This window comes from Myotis myotis, unplaced genomic scaffold (assembly GCF_014108235.1).
Source record: "Myotis myotis isolate mMyoMyo1 unplaced genomic scaffold, mMyoMyo1.p scaffold_m19_p_1, whole genome shotgun sequence".
Taxonomy (NCBI): domain Eukaryota; kingdom Metazoa; phylum Chordata; class Mammalia; order Chiroptera; family Vespertilionidae; genus Myotis; species Myotis myotis.
Window position 1 is genome coordinate 194937238 of NW_023416313.1, and position 17301 is coordinate 194954538.

At 46.5% G+C, this 17301-nt stretch overlaps 1 protein-coding gene across 13 annotated transcripts in view; it reads right to left on the reverse strand.

Moving 5' to 3' along the window:
- PPP2R5E (protein phosphatase 2 regulatory subunit B'epsilon) overlaps positions 1 to 17301 on the reverse strand; it is a 179306-nt gene that overhangs the window by 48071 nt on the left and 113934 nt on the right. For 12 of the 13 annotated variants that reach the window (XR_004967566.1, XR_004967568.1, XM_036309433.1 and 9 more), the window contains one exon: positions 8341 to 8442. The exons of the other annotated variant lie outside the window; for it this stretch is intronic. Coding sequence is in view for 10 of the 12 variants with exons in the window: in XM_036309433.1 (XP_036165326.1) it covers positions 8341 to 8442 (102 nt within the window). In the remaining 2 variants the exon portion in view is untranslated. The remainder of the gene's footprint in view (positions 1 to 8340; positions 8443 to 17301) is intronic. 13 annotated transcript variants of the gene reach the window in all.

Below are 17301 nucleotides of genomic sequence, written 5' to 3' on the forward strand. Positions count from 1 at the left end.
CAACCCAGCAATCAGGTGAAAGCAATACCCCATCACTCCTCTGCTGCTGCCAGTGCTGGCAGCGCAAGCCTTGGCTGGCCCTGGTTACCTGAGCCTTGGGCATCCCTGGGTGGCTGGGCAGCCAACATCCAAGGCTTGCCTGCACCTTGGGCCAGCCCTGGGAGGCTGGGCAGCCGCCATCCGAGGCTTGCCTGTGCCTCAGGCTGGCCCTGGGTGGCTGGGCAGCCTTGCCACACGTCTGCCGCCCCGGTGGGGTTGAGGGGACTGGGCCCCACCATCTTGTGGCTGTGGGCACCACCATCTTTGAGAGCGGGGCAGTCAACTAGCATATTCCCTCCTTATTGGTTGTGGGCGCTGGCATCCTTGCAATAGCATGAGGGTCAATTAGCATATTCCCTCTTTATCAGATAGGATGTTTTTGTCTTTGAAACTCTGATTTTAGAAAATCTCCTTTCCCAATGATCTGAAGAAGACTGTCCAGTTGTACATGTTATCCTCCTAGTCGTAGTAACTAACACCTGAGTCCCAACACCTCCTAGAACCATTCTTTTCTCAATATACTAATCTTTGAAATCATAGTTTTACAAATAGAATGGAAGGCTTTTTCAAGTAACCCATTCAAGAGGTTTCATCTGTCTCTTGACTCCCACAGAGTGAAGAGATTCTTGTCTTCCAGACTGGACTGCCTGGCTTTCCACTAGAATTGGCAAAGTGCTCTCTCCCCTCCAGGCCCTTGAAAGCAGGTATGGTTTCAAACAGTTTGGTGAAAACACCTAAAACACATTCATTAATAAGCATAAGTGTTCTATAGACTTAAGAGACAGGTTTTACTTCAATCAAAAATCTCTCTTGCCTTTCTAAAGGAAGACTGGGGATTTGGGAAGGATCAATTGGTTTTCAAGGTCACATAAAAGAATTCACTAAGGAACATAAATAAAAAGACTTCAGTATTCTTGTTTTTCAGTCTCAGGTGAAAAGCATTAAAAACAATCCCTTAATTGTAAATGGAAGTCCTGTAAAATCATAGTCTTTTTGTTTGTTGGTGGGTTGACTGGTTTTGTTAATCCTCACCCAAGGATATTTTTCCACTAATTTTTTTAGAGAGAGTGCAAGGGAGAGAGACAGAGAGAGAGAAACATCTATTTGAGAGAAACAAGTTGAATCTTTAAAGACAGCTCTTTTCCTGTCTCTTATACCATAAGATGTGGAACTTTCCGGAGATTATGTTTTTTTGTTTTCTTTTTAATTATTTTCCAGACTAGAATGCAATTCTATAAACTGCTGCCATGCATCTATACTAATAAAAGTGTAATATGCTAATTAGACCAGACATCTTCCGGACATCTTCTGGACAAAGCCACGGTGACAGGGGCCGAGGCAGAGGCAGTTAGGGGCGATCAGGCCGGCAGGGGGAGCAAGTAGGAGGCAATCAGGCTGGCAGGGGTTGCAGTTAGGGGAGATCAGGCCAGCAAGGGAATAGCTAGGGGGTGATCAGGCCGGTAGCGGAGCAGTTAGGGGGCGATCAGGCAGCAGGGAAGCAGTTAAGGGGGCAATCAGGCCAGCAGGCAGAGGTGGTTAGGGGTGATCAGATAGGCAGGCAGAGGCGGTTAGGGGCGATTAGGCAGGTAGGCAGGCAAGTGGTTAGGAGCCAGCAGTCCCGGATTGCGAGGGGGATTCCTGGATTGGAGAGGGTGCAGGCCGGGCTGAAGGACCCTCCCCGAAATGTGTGCACGGGGCCTCTAATTAAGAATAAGACATGACAAGGAGTCCACCCATTCAAAAGAGTAATTCTTTTTTGGATTTTTGTCACGTAAAAAGTACTAATAGTTCTTGCAAATTTCTTAGAATGTATATAGCATGTCTGGCACTTTAAAAAAAAAAAAACACCAGGCATCTAAGATAGTAAATCAATGACAGCTTTTTAATTTACTCAATCTTGGCACTAGTAGGATAAATATATATGTATAATATGCCTAGATAAGAGTTGAGAGCAGAGCCCCTGAAAACGCTCTACAACTAGGAAATAGCATACATGTATATCTGTAGCAACCTTGGATTGTCAAAGCAAGACAGGGAATGCTGCAAATTTATGTTGAAACTAGTGGCCTGGTGCACGGATTCGTGCACATTGAAAGGAAATTAATTAGAAGAAATATTTTATATCGCTATTCATCCGTTCTCTATAAAAGAAGTGTCAACCAAATTCATGATCAACAATGACAGATCGAAACACGTGCGTGCTATTGGCACCAGTGAGAGATGAGAGCTTTATATTTATCACGCATGCGTGAGTCAACTTAGCCTTTTATATATATATACTAGAGGCCCGGTGCACAAAAATTTGTGCACTCGGGGGGGAGGGGTGCGTCCCTCAGCCCGGCCTGTGCCCTCTCGCAGTCTGGGACCCCTCAGGAGATAACGACCTGCTGGCTTAGGCCTGCTCCCGGGTGGCAGAGGGCAGGCCTAATCCCTAGGTGCAGCCCCTGGTCGGGCTCAGAGCAGGGCCGATTGGGGAGTTGGGGCGCCACCCCTGTCATGCACAGAGCAGGGCGGATTGGGAGGTTGCGATGCCACCCTCAGTCACGCTCAGGGTAGGGTCAATTGGGGGGTTGGGGCACCGCCCCTGTCACACTCAAGGCAGGGTCGATGGGAAGGCTGCGGCACCACCCCCTGTCATGCACAGAGCAGGGGCAATCAGGGGGTTGAGGAGCTCCCCCGTCACGCACAGAGCAGGGCCGATCAGGGGGTTGGGGAGCTCCCCCCTGTCATGCACAGAGGAGGGCCCATCAGGGGGTTGGGGAGCTCCCCCTTGTCACTCACAGAGCAGGGCCCATCAGGGGGTTGAGGAGCTACCCCCTGTCACTCACAGAGTAGGGCCGATAGGGGAGTTGGGGCACCGCCCCCTGTCACACACACAGCAGGGCGGATCAGGGGGTTGGGGTGCCGCCACTGTCACACTCAGGGCAGGGCCAATGGGGAGGTTATGGCTCTACCCCGTCACACACAGAGCAGGGCCCATGGGGTGGGGGGGGTTGGGGCGCCGCACCCTGTCACACACAGAGCCACAGGGCGATCAGGGGGTTGGGGAGATCCCCCCTATCAGGCAAACAGCAGGGCCAATCAGGGGGTTGGGGCGCCTTCCCCTGTCAGGAACAGAGCAGGGCCGATAGGGTGGTTGTGGCCCCGCCCGCTGTCACACACAGAGCCCAGGGCGATCAGTGGGTTTGGGTGCTGGCCCCTGTCACGCTGTTCCCGGAGCCGGGAGGCCTCGCGGCTCTGCTGATCCCGGTGCTGGGAGGCATATTACCCTTTTACTATATAGAATAGAGGCCTGGTGCATGGGTGGGGGCTGGCTGGTTTGCCCTGAAGGGTGTTCTGGATCAGGGTGGGGGTCCCCACTGGGGTGCCTGGCCAGTCTGGGTGAGGGGCTGAGGGCTGTTTTCAGGCTGGGACTGAAGCTCCCAACTGCTCTTTTTCTTTTTTTCTTTTTTTATTCTGGGCCAGCTTTAGCTCTGGCTCCAGCTCTGAGGCCTCTGCTGCTGAAAGAAGGTATCTGGTTTGTTTAGGTTCTATAATTGAAACAATGTATAACTCCAGCTCTGAGATCCCAGCTCAATGAAAGCTGGTTTCTGGGGTTTTGTTTAGCTTCTATATTTGTTACAATGTTTCTTAAACTGCAGGCTCAGAGGCCGGCAAAGCAGGTAGGGAATGTTGGAGTCCACCGTCACTGAAGCAAGCAAGCCTCATGTTAGTTTCAAGCTGCCTGGCTGCCGGCCGCCATCTTGGCTGGCAGTTAATTTGCATATCTCGATGATTAGCCAATAGAAGGGTAGCGGTCATACACCAATTACCATGTTTCTCTTTTATTAGATAGGACTAGAGGCCCGGTGCACAAAAATTTGTGCACTCGGGGGGGTGAGGGGGGGTCCCTCAGCCCGGCCTGTGCCCTCTCGCAGTCTGGGACCCCTCAGGAGATAATGACCTGCTGGCTTAGGCCTGCTCCCGGGTGGCAGAGGGCAGGCCTAATCCCTAGGTGCAGCCCCTGGTCGGGCTCAGAGCAGGGCCGATTGGGGAGTTGGGGCGCCACCCCGTCATGCACAGAGCAGGGCAGATTGGGAGGTTGCGATGCCACCCTCAGTCACGCTCAGGGTAGGGTCAATTGGGGGGTTGGGGCACCGCCCCTGTCACACTCAAGGCAGGGTCGATGGGGAGGTTGCGGCACCACCCCCTGTCATGCCGAGCAGGGCCCATCAGGGGGTTGGGGCGCTGCCCCCTGTCACGCACAGAGCAGGGTCGATCAGGCGGTTGGGGAGCTCCCTCCTTCACGCACAGAGCAGGGCTGATCAGGGGGTTGGGGAGCTCCCTCCTGTCACGCACAAAGCAGGGCCCATCAGGGGATTGGGGGGCTTCCCCCTGTCACACACAGAGCAGGGCCCATCAGGGGCTTGGGGAGCTTCCCCCTGTCACTCACAGAGTAGGGCCGATAGGGGAGTTGGGGCACCGCCCCCTGTCACACACAGAGCAGGGCCGATCAGGGGGTTGGGGTGCTGCCCTCTATCACCCACAGAGCTGGGCCGATCAGGGGGTTGGGGCGCCACCACTGTCACACTCAGGGCAGGGCCGATGGGGAGGTTATGGCTATACCCCATCACACACAGAGCAGGGCCCGTGGTGGGGGGGAGGGTTGGGGCGCCACCCTCTATCACCCACAGAGCAGGGCCGATCAGGGGGTTGGGGCGCCGCCACTCTCACACTCAGGGCAGGGCCGATGGGGAGATTATGGCTCTACCCCGTCACACACAGAGCAGGGCCCGTGAGGTGTGGGGTTGGGGCGCCGCACCCTGTCACACACAGAGCCGCAGGGCGATCAGGGGGTTTGGGCGCTGCCCCCTGTCACGCTGATCCTGGTGCCGGGAGGCCTCGCGGCTCCACTATCCCGGTGCTGAGAGGCATATTACCCTTCTACTATATAGAATAAAGGCCTGGTGCATGGGTGGGGGCTGGCTGGTTTGCCTTGAATGATGTCCTGGATCAGGGTGGGGGTCCCCACTGGGGTGCCTGGCCAGCCTGGATGAGGGGATGATGGCTGTTTGCAGCTGGTCACACACCTTTCAGGGTGGGGGTCCCCACTGGGGTGCCTGGCAAGTCTGGGTGAGGGCCTGAGGGCTGTTTTCAGGCTGGCGGGTGATGGAAGCTCCCAACCGCTCTTTTTTTCCTTTTTTTCTTTTTTTTTTTATTCTGGGCCAGCTTCAGCTCTGGTTCCAGCTCTGAGGCCTCAGCTGATGAAAGCAGGTATCTGGTTTGTTTAGGTTCTATAATCGAAACTCTGTATCAACTCCAGCTCTGAGATCCCAGGCCGCTGAAAGCTGGTTTCTGGGGTTTTGTTTAGCTTCTATATTTGTTACAATGTTTCAAACTGCAAGCTCAGAGGCTGGCAAGGCAGGTGGGGAACGTTGCAGTCCTCCATCACTGAAGCAAGCAAGCCTCATGTTCAGTTTAAGCTGCCTGGCTGCCGGCCGCCATCTTGGCTGGCAGTCAATTTGCATATCGCCCTGATTAGCCAATGGGAAGGGTAGCGGTCATACGCTAATTACCATGTTTCTCTTTTATTAGATAGGACTAGAGACCCAGTGCACGAAATTTGTGCATGGGGAGGGGGTACCCTCAGCCCAGCCTGCACCCTCTCCAATCAGGGACATCCCTCTCACAATCCTGGACCACTGGCTCCTAATCGCTCGCCTGCCTGCCTGCCTGGTTGCCCCTAACTGCGGTCCCCTGCCCCTACCGGCCTGATCACCCCTCACTGCCTCTGTGTGCCAGCCTGATCACCTTTAACTGTCTGCCCTGCCAGCCTGGTCACCCCTAACTGCCTCCTGCTGCCGGCCAGGTCGCTCCCAACTGCCTCCTCCCCGCTGGCCTGGTCACCACCAACTACCCACCCCCCCGCCAGCCTAGTAGCCACTCACTTAACCCCCGCCAGCCTACTAGCCCCCAACTGCCCCTCCCGCCAGCCTGGTCGCCTCTTACTGCCCCCTCCGCCTGCTGGCCTGGCACCCCCAACTGTCCCCCTCTGCCAGCCTGGTTGCCCCTAACTGCCCCCCCTCCACACCGGCCTGATCACTCCCCCAACTACCCTCCCTGCTGGCCTGGTCGCTGCCAACTGCCCCCCCTGCCGGCCTGGTAGCCCCTCACGGCCCCACCCCACTGGCCTGGTCGCCCCATGCAGCCTGCTGTTCAGTCATTTGTTCGTCCCTCACTAACCACCCTGCCAGCCTGGTCGTAGGCAGCCATCTTGTGAGGATGTGAGGGTTAACTTACATATTACCTCTTTATTATATATGATAGAATAAACTTGCTTAATTTGACCTGCTCTCTAATGTAGCTAAACTTTTTCCAGCCCAGTGAAGCACCCCAACTTCTCTTTCGGGTAATTGTCAGCAATACAGCAGTAAATATCTACACAAAGCACATTATTATTGTAGATCACACAGGGAGAACAAAGGGTAAAATATTTAACTGCAGTAGTGTTTGACTATATTTTGCGCAGTGAGAAAACCTGAAGTCATTTTCAAGGTCCATCATTTCTTACTTCTTTTCAGTTGGGTCAAGTATCTAAACTTTTTAAATCTCCGTTTTCCGGCTAATGAAAAGAAAACAAGATTCCACTGAGTCTCCTATCTACCTACTCCAGGACTTCTGTGAGGATCAAATGAGATGAATTATGGGAAAACACTTCACAGACATTTGGTTTAAGTGTGAAATGTTTGCTCCTTTATAGCAAGTTGTGTTCCTGGGCTGAAGAAACTGCAAGGAGGCTAGTTGTCGCTAGAGAGAGAGGAAGCCAGGCGTTGCTATGTGACTTCATTACCCAGGCAGCCACAGCAACTGTTTCTGGGCTGGGCTGGGCTGGGCTGTGGGCCGCATTTTGCGCCAAGGCAGCGTCAGCTGTGATTTGGTGGGCTGTCACTCTGGTGTAGTGGCGGGACCTGTATCCCGCTTAGGGGAAGCCAAGTGTTGCTTTGTCAGCGCAAGGTCCATACAGTCATTTCTCTGTAAATGGCCAATGTGCATCATAGCAGCTCCTGCGTTGAGCATCTTCCCCCTGGTGGTCAGTGTGTGTCACAGCAACCAGTCAGATGGGCAGAGGGACACTTAGCATATTAGCCTTCTATATATACTAGAGGCCTGGTGCATGAATTTGTGCACGGGTGGGTTCCCTCAGCCTGGCCAGCAATCGGGGCCATGGAGGCCATCTCACCTAGTCCCCATTGGGGATGATCAGGGCCAGCCAGTCGAGAGGAGGGACCATGGGAGGTTGGATGGCCAGGGGAGGTTGGTTGTGGGAGAGCACTGACCACCAGGGGACAGCTTCTGAATTAAGCATCTTCCTCCTGGTAGTCAGTGCGCATCATAGCAACCAGTCGTAAAGGTCGCTTAGGCTTTTATATATAGATAAATAGATTCTGCATTTCAGAAAGTCAACCAGTAACCACGAGCACAGCCACAAAGATGCAGTGAGGTAAAGATGTACAAGATAATATCCTTCCTCTTCCATCCTTTCCATCCTTGCTAGTTCTCTGAGGACAAGCCTCTGAGGACCCAACCTCTGAGGACAGTCTGACTCAGTGAAGATGACTTTGGGGTTCCTTACATTAAATTTCCTTGTTCTATTCTTTTGAGAAATGTTGTTCTACAGAAGGCAGCCAGGAAAGGAGGATTGGAAATGACCAGTATGAATAAGTAAATACAACACAGATGGGCCTAGTACTTGGAAAGGAGATGCAGGGATGGCCCTGATCTGTCCTGATATATGAGTGTGATTGGAAAACTGGCCATCACACAAGCGTTACCTCAGCTATTGCTCCTCCTTCCAACACTTTGAAATAGCTACTGTAATTTGCTTTTGTCCTTGCAGGCTAAAAAACACATTTGTGGTTATCATGAAGACAGGCATACAAGTCCCCAGGCTACCCACTGCTGAAAATGAGATGTGTACTCTGTGACCTAATCACATCTAACTAATATTAATGTGAAAACAGTTCTGTTCTTGCTTGAGCTTCCAGCAGGCAGTTCACACAGAAACTCTAATAAAAGAGCAAGAACTGCCTGTTGGACTTGCAACGTGGGAGGGCCCACACTAAAGCATTGTACTGAAACTTATTATTTTATTCTTTTGCATCCTAATTATCAAAAATAAGAAAGGTAAAAGACATTCTCTGGCTTCCCAATTATGTTCCCTAATTTGATTTTAAGTGACTAACGGCCCTCAAGAAATGCCCATGCTAATCAGCTAATAGGTTAATGAATCTTTCTTTTATAACAAATGGTAGTTCAAAGTACCTGTAAGTGTGGCCACGATGCCTCAAGCGTGGGTTCATCTTCTTCTGGATCAAATTCATTGCTGTCACTAGGAGGGAGAGTTCTGAATATATTGCAAGATACCTAAAAATAAACAGGCAGCAGAGTTAGCTGGGAAGCACCTCCCAGGCAGCCCTACACAGATCTTTGCAGCCATCCAAAAGGAACACAGATGACAGATGACAGGAGTATCACCAAACTGGTACGAGGGTCTCTTTCTATACGCTTCGAGGTCAGGACCACCTCTAGGCAAAGCCTGGAGGCTGCAAAGCAGCACCTTCTACCCCCTGAACAGTACTCCCTGTCCTTATGTCTTTCCCACCGCAGGTCCCTATGACAGTATACCTTCCATCAAAGCCTGCTTTTGGTTAATTACCAGTCAACAGGCTTCTAATTAACCAATTTACACTAAGATATAAATAACCGTTAATGGGCTTCCTGCATTTCCCTTCTCAGGCTTATTCACAATTTTCAAATTGACAGTTGAATTAATGGAGAAATTTCAGGCTTTCACAAAAAATACATCAGAGAAGATAGGTCAGAACTCTTCCAATATGCTTAAAATCAGACCTAATCTGTTCTGTTGGTTTACAAAATAATAACAAGCCCTGGATAAGATACAAACCTCTATAAACCAGGCATAGGCAATTTCCAAATTAAATGCTAGTTGCTCAAAAGAATGGCCATGAGTTAGTAACTGTTTTAACTGGGTGATGACAAGATGAAGATTCATTATACTATTCTATCATTTTTGTATATAGTCCAAGATTTCTACAGTAAAATGCTTATTTTTAAATGCTATTGCTATTATTCTCAGAGTTCCTTTTCAATTTCTATTCTTTTTCTTGACCTACTTACCTATCATCTCCTAAGTATCCTAAGTATCTCTAAACATATCCTCAGATCTGAAGAACAAAACAGGGAAGAAAATGGGGGAGAGGGTGAGTTATATGATTAGAAAGCAATGAAGGAACAGCAAGGAGATACTGCACCAGAAGCCTCTGTTGGACTTTTCTATACATGCAGAAAATACTAAGCTTTAATATGCTGATCTGAAATAGGGAAGAAGAAAGGCTTTGGGGGGGCCATATCACTTAAATGTGTTTATTCATTCAACAAGTATTTATTAAGTGTTCACTGTGTATGTGCACACTGTTCTAGGCACTAGGAAAATAACAGTGAGCAATGCAGATAAAAATCTGTGCCTCCTTAGAGCTTACATTCTAGTGCAAGTCAGATTCCCAATTTCCTAGCTATGGAAACTAAGCCCAGGTATATAAGCCATGCAAAGGAGATTCGATTTTATTTTAAGTGCCATAGGAAGCCACCAGAGGATCTTAATCATAGACATGACATGAGTTGGTTTTTGCTTTATTGAAAAATGACGCTGGTAGCTATGTATAGAATAGACAGGAAGAAAACAAGTCAGAAGCCCTGTGAACATAGTAAGAGATGATGATGGTTTGGACTAGGATGGTGACAGAGAAGACAGACAGAAATAAAGTGATTCAATATACATACTGCTGACTTGGATATATGGGGTGGAGGAGAAGGAAGAATCAAGTATGAGTCATAGATTTAAGGCTATTTACCCAAGACAGAGAGAGGTCGGAAAGAGAAAGGGTTTCTTTGTTTGCTTGTTTTGGTGGGAAGACCCAGAGATCCAGTTAGGAATGTGTTGCAGGAACAAGCAATATCTAGGAACAAGCAATATGTGAATATCTGGATTTAATCACATAAATTCAGAGCTGAACAGGTCAGGACTGGAGACAAAAGAACACATCAGCATATACATGATATTTACAACCATGGGACTAACGGGACACCTTGGAATGGAGTAGAGAAATAAAAGGTCCGCAGGCACCCAACATTTAGAAATCAGATAGAAAAAGAACAGCCAAGAAACGCAAATGAAAGGAGTAGAAGGTTGAAGAAAAGAAATAAAGTTTGGGGGTCTCGGAAGCTAAGAAAGAATGTCCAAAGAAGTAAATCAACAGCAGCAAATGCTGTTCTGAGAATAAGATGAACATAAAGCAGTTGCTATTAGGTTTGGCAACCCTAAAAATTGCACATTATTATTATTATCCCCAATTTACTATTGATAACACAAGTGTTGTTAAGATCTCAGGTTGCAGTTAGTAACCAGAAGTTACAACCGAACCCAAATTGTTAAGCTCCATCACTGCCTTCTAGAAGAGTAGGTAGACCACACATCTTTTGCTGGAATTTAGTTTAGATTACTGAAAAAGAGTACATTAGGATGTTTTTGCTATGGCTAATGACAGCATGCACAGTGCTACTGTTTCACTTTTGTCCCTTCCAATGATTATTAGAAATTAAATATACAAAGAAACTAATGAGTTTTCATGACCATCAACCTTTGACTTCTCTTCAATCAGTCATACTGCAATCACAAGGACAAAAGTCTTTTAATAATTTGCTTTCAAGTCTTCATTAAACTACATACATATTTCAAAAACTGCATTGAGTTTTCATTCTAATTAAATCATTTATATTTACTATATTTGTAACAACTTTTCTTCCTCTCCTGAGATATGAAAGTAAACCATAAAAGTAAAAAAAAAAACTTTAAACAGGCTTTTGTATAGTCAAAATCTGGATAAAGAGATAGAAACTTGCCCTAACCGGTTTGGCTCAGTGGATAGAGGGTCGGCCTGTGGACTGAAAGGTCCCAGGTTCGATTCCGGTCAAGGGCATGTACCTTGGTTGCGGGCACATCCCCAGTAGGAGGTATGCAGGAGGCAGCTGATTGATGTTTCTCTCATCAAGTTTCTAACTCTCTATCTCTCTCCCTTCCTCTCTGTAAAAAGAAAATCAATAAAATATATTTTTTTTAAAAAGAGATAGAAACTTCTGTTCCTCTGTATTCCTGGACACATAAACTCTCTGACAGTGCCCACCATGTGCTATACTAATTAGTTGTTTACATATTTGTTTTTCTCTCCCCACTAATCAGAAATATTCAATGTCATATTCACATTTGTTTTCCTAGCATATACCAAGCATCCAATAAATATTCACAAAATAAAAGTGAGGCCCAGCCAGTGTGGGCAATGGTTAAGTGTTGACCCATAAACCAGGAGATCATGGCTTGATTCCTAGTCAGGCCACATGCCCAGGTTGCAGGCTCCATCCCCAACAGGGGGTATGCAGGAGGCAACCGATCTATGATTCTCTCTCATCCTTGATGTTTCTATCCCTCTCTCTCTCTCTCTTCCTCTGAAATCAATCAAAAAATAAATTAAGCCCTGACCAGTTTGGCTCAGTGGATAGAGCGTCAGCCTGTGGACTGGGGGTCCCGGGTTCGGTTCCGGTCAAGGGCATGTACCTTGGTTGCGGGTACATCCCCAGTGGGGAATGTGCGGGGGGCAGCTGATCGATGTTTCTCTCTCATTAATGTTTCTGACTCTCTGTCCCTCTCCCTTCCTCCCTGTGTAAAAATCAATAAAATATATATATTTTTAAAAAAATAAATAAAATAAATTTAAAAATACAAATAAATAACTTGGTTCAGTGATCTGTGCATCTTGTGCAAGGTATCGAATTTTAGAAAACAGAAGAAAGAAAAGGCTGACAGGGAGTCCGACCTGCTGGCAGTTCGACCGCTCCATATGATGTGCGCTGACCACCAGCTGGCAGCATGGAATGAAGGAAGGCCCCGGCCAGCAGCCGGAAGGCCCCGATTGGCCCTGATTGCCGGCCAGGCCTAGGGACTCTACCCATGCACGAATTTCGTGCACCGGGCCTATCCTATCTAATAAAGCGGGAATATGCTAATTGGCCCTCACACCATCACAAAGATGGCAGTGCCCACGTCCAATAAGGAGGGAATATGCTAATTTACTGCTCCACCCTCAAAGATAGAAGGCCCATAGCCAATAAGGAGGGAATATGCTAAATGACTGCTATGCCCTCAAAGATGGTGGCGCCCACAGCCACAAGATGGTGGCACCCAGTCCCCTCAGCCCCGCCAGGGCAGCAGGCACAGCAAGGCCGGGTACGCCTCCAGACATGCCCAGCCGCTCCGCGTGCCTGCCTCCAGAGACCCCCAGTCCCCTCAGCCCCCCAGGGCCAGCCCAAGGCACAGGCAAGCCTCTGATGGCAGCTGCCAAGCCACCCAGGGCCTCCCAAGGCTCAGGCAACCAGGGCCGGCCAAGGCTTGTCCTGCCAGCAGTGGCAACAGCAGAGGTGTGATGGGGCATCACCTTCCCCTGACCGCCGGGTCGCCTCCCGCCCCTGAGGGCTCCCAGACTGTGAGAGGGGGCAGGCCGGGCTGAGGAACCCCACTCCAGTGCATGAATTTTCATGCACCAGGCCTCTAGTAGTATTATAATAAACACTGAATGCTGGAATCAAACTAAAAAGCTTGAAGACCCTGGCCTGACCTCCAATAAGTGACTATAAGGACAGAAAGCAAGGCTGGGGAATGGGAGGAGCAGATATTAAAAGAAATAGAAAACCTAAGATTAGAGGATGCACAAAGTAGCTTTCAGAATCAGATATTAGAAACTTCTTCATCCAGCACTTTCATCTTACAAATAAGAAGTATGGCTCAAAGAGCTTATGGGTTTTTCAAGGCAACACAGTGCCCCAATAAGCAAAGAGGGCTGGTTTTCAGGGTCTTTCTCTGGCATACCGCCTCTATCCCCACCCATGAAGACCATGTATGAACCTTACTTGTTTATATATCTCTTTTTTCTCAGGTAGAGCCTTCTGCCTCCCCATTTCTTTTTATTATTTTTATTATTTTTTCATTTTCTCACCTCTCATAATCTTCTTCCTAGGTTCTTGGCCTGCCAGTGGCCCTCAACAGCACCCATAAAAACTATTTACCTACCTGAGGACATCTATAATCTGTAATAATAAAAGCATAATATGCTAATTAGACCAGATTGTCCTTCCGGACGACCTTCAGGATAAAGCCATGGTGGTGGGGACTGAGGCAGAGGTGGCCGCCACAGCAGCAGTGGCCAAACCCCTTGCACGAATTTCATGTATTGGGCCTCTAGTTCATGTATAAGCTGATGGATGACCTTACTCAGCATTAACAGGGAAATATAACAACCTCTTCATTCCCACTGTCTGGGTCAGACCCCCATCACCAAATATCTAGATTACTAGTATTATAATAGTTTCCTCTCTGGTGTTCCTATTCCTCCCATCCCTTCTCTTATCTCCTCCAATTAGATTTTGAGCCCCCTAAGAACTTCCTTACTAATTTCTGAATGCCTAGCATGACCGGTCAACTAGTCGCGATGATGTACACTGACCACCAGAGGGCAGACACTCAATGCAGGAGCTGCCCCTTGGTGGTCAGTGTGCTTCCACAGCCAATCTCCCACAGCCAGCCAACCTCCCCCGGTCCCTCCCCCCAGCAGGTAAACCTCCCATGGTCCCAACCCCCATCCTTCCCCCTGCCCCCCCAGTCCAGCAGGCCCTGTCAGGCAGGCCCAAGTCAGCAATCAGCAGGCCCTGGCCAGCCTGGCCACAATGGGGACTGGATGAGATGGCCCCAATAGGCCCTGATCGCCAGCCAGGACTAGGGACCCCATCTATGCACCAATTTTGTGCACCAGGCCTCTAGTATACAATAAGTGGAAATAACTAAGATTACCAAATAAATCTGAGATTTATATAAATAATTTTTAGTTCAAGTATGTCCACATATTATTAATGGACACACTCAGACTAAAAAAAAATGTTGTTTTGTTGTTTATCTGAAATTCAAATATAACTAGATAGCCTGTGTTTTTATTTGCTAAATCTGACAACTCTAAAATAACACTAATATTGATTAAGAACATCCACTGGGTACAAGTCAGTTGTGCGCAGAACTGGCACTGCAGCCTGCTGAGGAAGAGGAAGAAAGAAGGTTGTGCTGCAAGGAAGGCACAGGACTGAGCAGCTGCTTGCTTATTTTTCAGTTTTTTAGTTACTGTTGATTCCTGTTAACTATGGTGCAAAAAATAAATTTCAAAGTCCTGGCCAAAAATGAAAGAAGGGACTAAAAGGTTCCCAAGTGGATGGCCCAATAAGCAAAAGAGGAAGACGTATTTAGGTATATTTTCAAGTTTTCATTAAACAAACAGCATTACCTTTGACATGCAATATCAAAATACAAATCACTGAAAATTAAAATTACTACAGAAAAGAGGCTCACTATTCCCAACACTTTTATCTCCATAGACTACTAATTTTACACCATAATTTTGATAACATTTTGTTGTTGTTTAAGAAAAATGATTAGCAAATTATAAAGGAAGAGAATGTGGCTAGTATCTAGTAACTATTCGTAAATATCTACCAAGATTAACACTGAACAAAATAGAGGGTAAGGAAAATATAGTGAGAGTTGTTAAACAAACAGTCTCAATTTCTGTTAGTTATATATTTGTTAGCACTATCATTATTTAAGGCTTAGGTAAACTGGGAACCACTTTTACTACAGTATAATAAGGCAACGTAAATCAACTTCTTTGTGCTTCACAATCATCTTTCTAGCTGATTAGGTGTCATCTTTTTGTGATAAAAGCAGATGAATGAGTTTACCTTTTATCTGTGAAACTAATGTCATGCAATTATGTAAGACTGCAAGAAAACTGTTAAGTACAAATATAATGACATCAAAGCTATAAAATCAATTTTCTTGAGATTACATCTAAACAGTAAATTTTCTAACAAAAAGGATTAAATGAATGATGTTAGAGATCATCAAGCAAATTTCAAAGTCTCATTATTTCTTTAGCACTATTTGTATTAAGACATCATGCAAGTAACAATTTCAATAATATCACTGAGCTACGATGTTGAAGCTAGGTCAGCAGGCATTATTCTCATAATATTTTGTGTTAGCCCAACAGATTCATCTAAATGGATATGGTAAAACTAAATCCTGAAAGAAAATAGGAAAATCTCTGAGGAGTTCATCAACATTTACTATGGATACAATTTTTAAAAACACATGCAAAATAAAAAATGTGAACATAAGCAAAACTTATTTTAAGGTTATAAATCAGATGTTTAAAAAGAGAGACTATTTCCAAACATACTAGAATTTGTAATAAATATTTAGACTCTAAGAATAAGAACCAAAATTCTAACAAAATTTGTATAGGTACCTTGCTATGTAATTTGTTTTATAACATAAAAGTCATAAATAGGGAACTAAGATGACTACGTAGGTAAACACCAGTACTCGCCGTTTTCCACAACCAAAAAACTACTAGAAATAATAAACAAATACAGTCAAGTTGCAGGATACAAAATCAATGTGCAAAAATCCATTGCCTTCCTGTATACAAACAACAAACTTAAAAAAAAAATGGAAAAAACAATTCCTTTTGCAATAGCAACCAAAAGAATAAAATACCTAGGAATAAACTTAACAAAGAATGTGAAAGACCTATTTACTGAAAATTACAAAGCATGATTAAAAGAGATTGAAAAAGACACAATGAAATGGTAAAACATCCCATGTTCATGGATTGAGAGAAGCAACATAGTTGAAATGGCCATATTACTCAAAGCACTATACAGATTTAATGCAATCCCCATCAAAATCCCAATGACATTTTTTAAACAAATAGAACAAGGAACCATCAGATTTGTATAGAACCACAAAAGACCCAGAATAGCCAAAGCAATCCTGAAAAGAATCACGCTACCTGACTTCAAATTATACTACAGAGCTACGAAAATCAAAACACCATGGCATTAGCAGAGAAACAGACACACAGATCAATGGAACAGAATAAAGAGCCCAGTTATAAAACCATACATATATGGACAGATAATTTTCAACAAAGGAGCCAGAAATGCACATTGGAGTAAAGACAGTTTCTTCAAGAAGTGGTGCTGGGAAAACTGGAAAGCATATGCAAACGAATGAAACTGAATTACAGTTTGTCCCCATGTACAAAAATTAATTCAAAATGGATCAAAGATTTAAACATAAAACCAAAAACGTAAGTTACATAGACGAAAATATAGGTACCAATCTTATGGACCTGGGTGGTAGCAAACACATTTTGGACTTGACCCCAAAGGCAAGAGATGTTAAGGCAAAAGTAAATGAATGGGACTATATCAAACTGAAGAGCTTCTGCACGGCAAAAGAAACAGACAAAAAGACAAACAAGCAGCCAACCAGATAGGAGATGATATTTGCAAACAGTAGCTCCAACAAAGGTTTAATTTCCAAAATATATAAAGAACTTGTTAAACTTAACACCAAACAAATAAACAATCCAATCAAAAAGTGGGCAGAGGACCTGAAAATACACCTCTCCCAAGAAGACATACAAACAGCCAATCCCATCTAATAATAGAGAAACATGGTAATTAACCATAACTTCATTACCCTTCCCATTGGCTGATCAGGGAGATATGCAAATTAACTGCCAACAAAGATGGCAGCTAATTTGCATACATAGGCGCAATGACGGGAGGCAAAAGGGGAAAGACGGAAGAACAGTGGCAGGCAAGAGCTGGGGGATGGGCAAAGGCAGCCCTGTGGAAAGCCCGGCAGCAGGCCAGGCTACACCCCCCCCCCTGCCGGGGTGCCAGTGATCGCCATGGCGATCGGAGGAAGAGAGAGCCGGGGTGCAGGACCCCCGGGGCCAGGGGTGCCAGCTGGCCTGCAGCCCCCTGATCTGCGATGGCGAAGGGAGGGGTGGCACCCCAGGGACTGGGTGCAGCCCTGCCTGCGGTCCCCTCTTCGTGGACATTTTAGCATCTACATGATTTTTAATCCCTTCAGGGAGACTTTCTATCCTGCAGTCCCATCCCACCCCACTGTTGCTCTTTGTCTGCCAGCTGGGTTGAGCATCAAGGGGAAGGGGGATTTATACTTACTGAAAGACTACTGATCCTACCGGGAAACCAACCTATTTACTGTACTGTTGTAAATATCATACCCTTCAT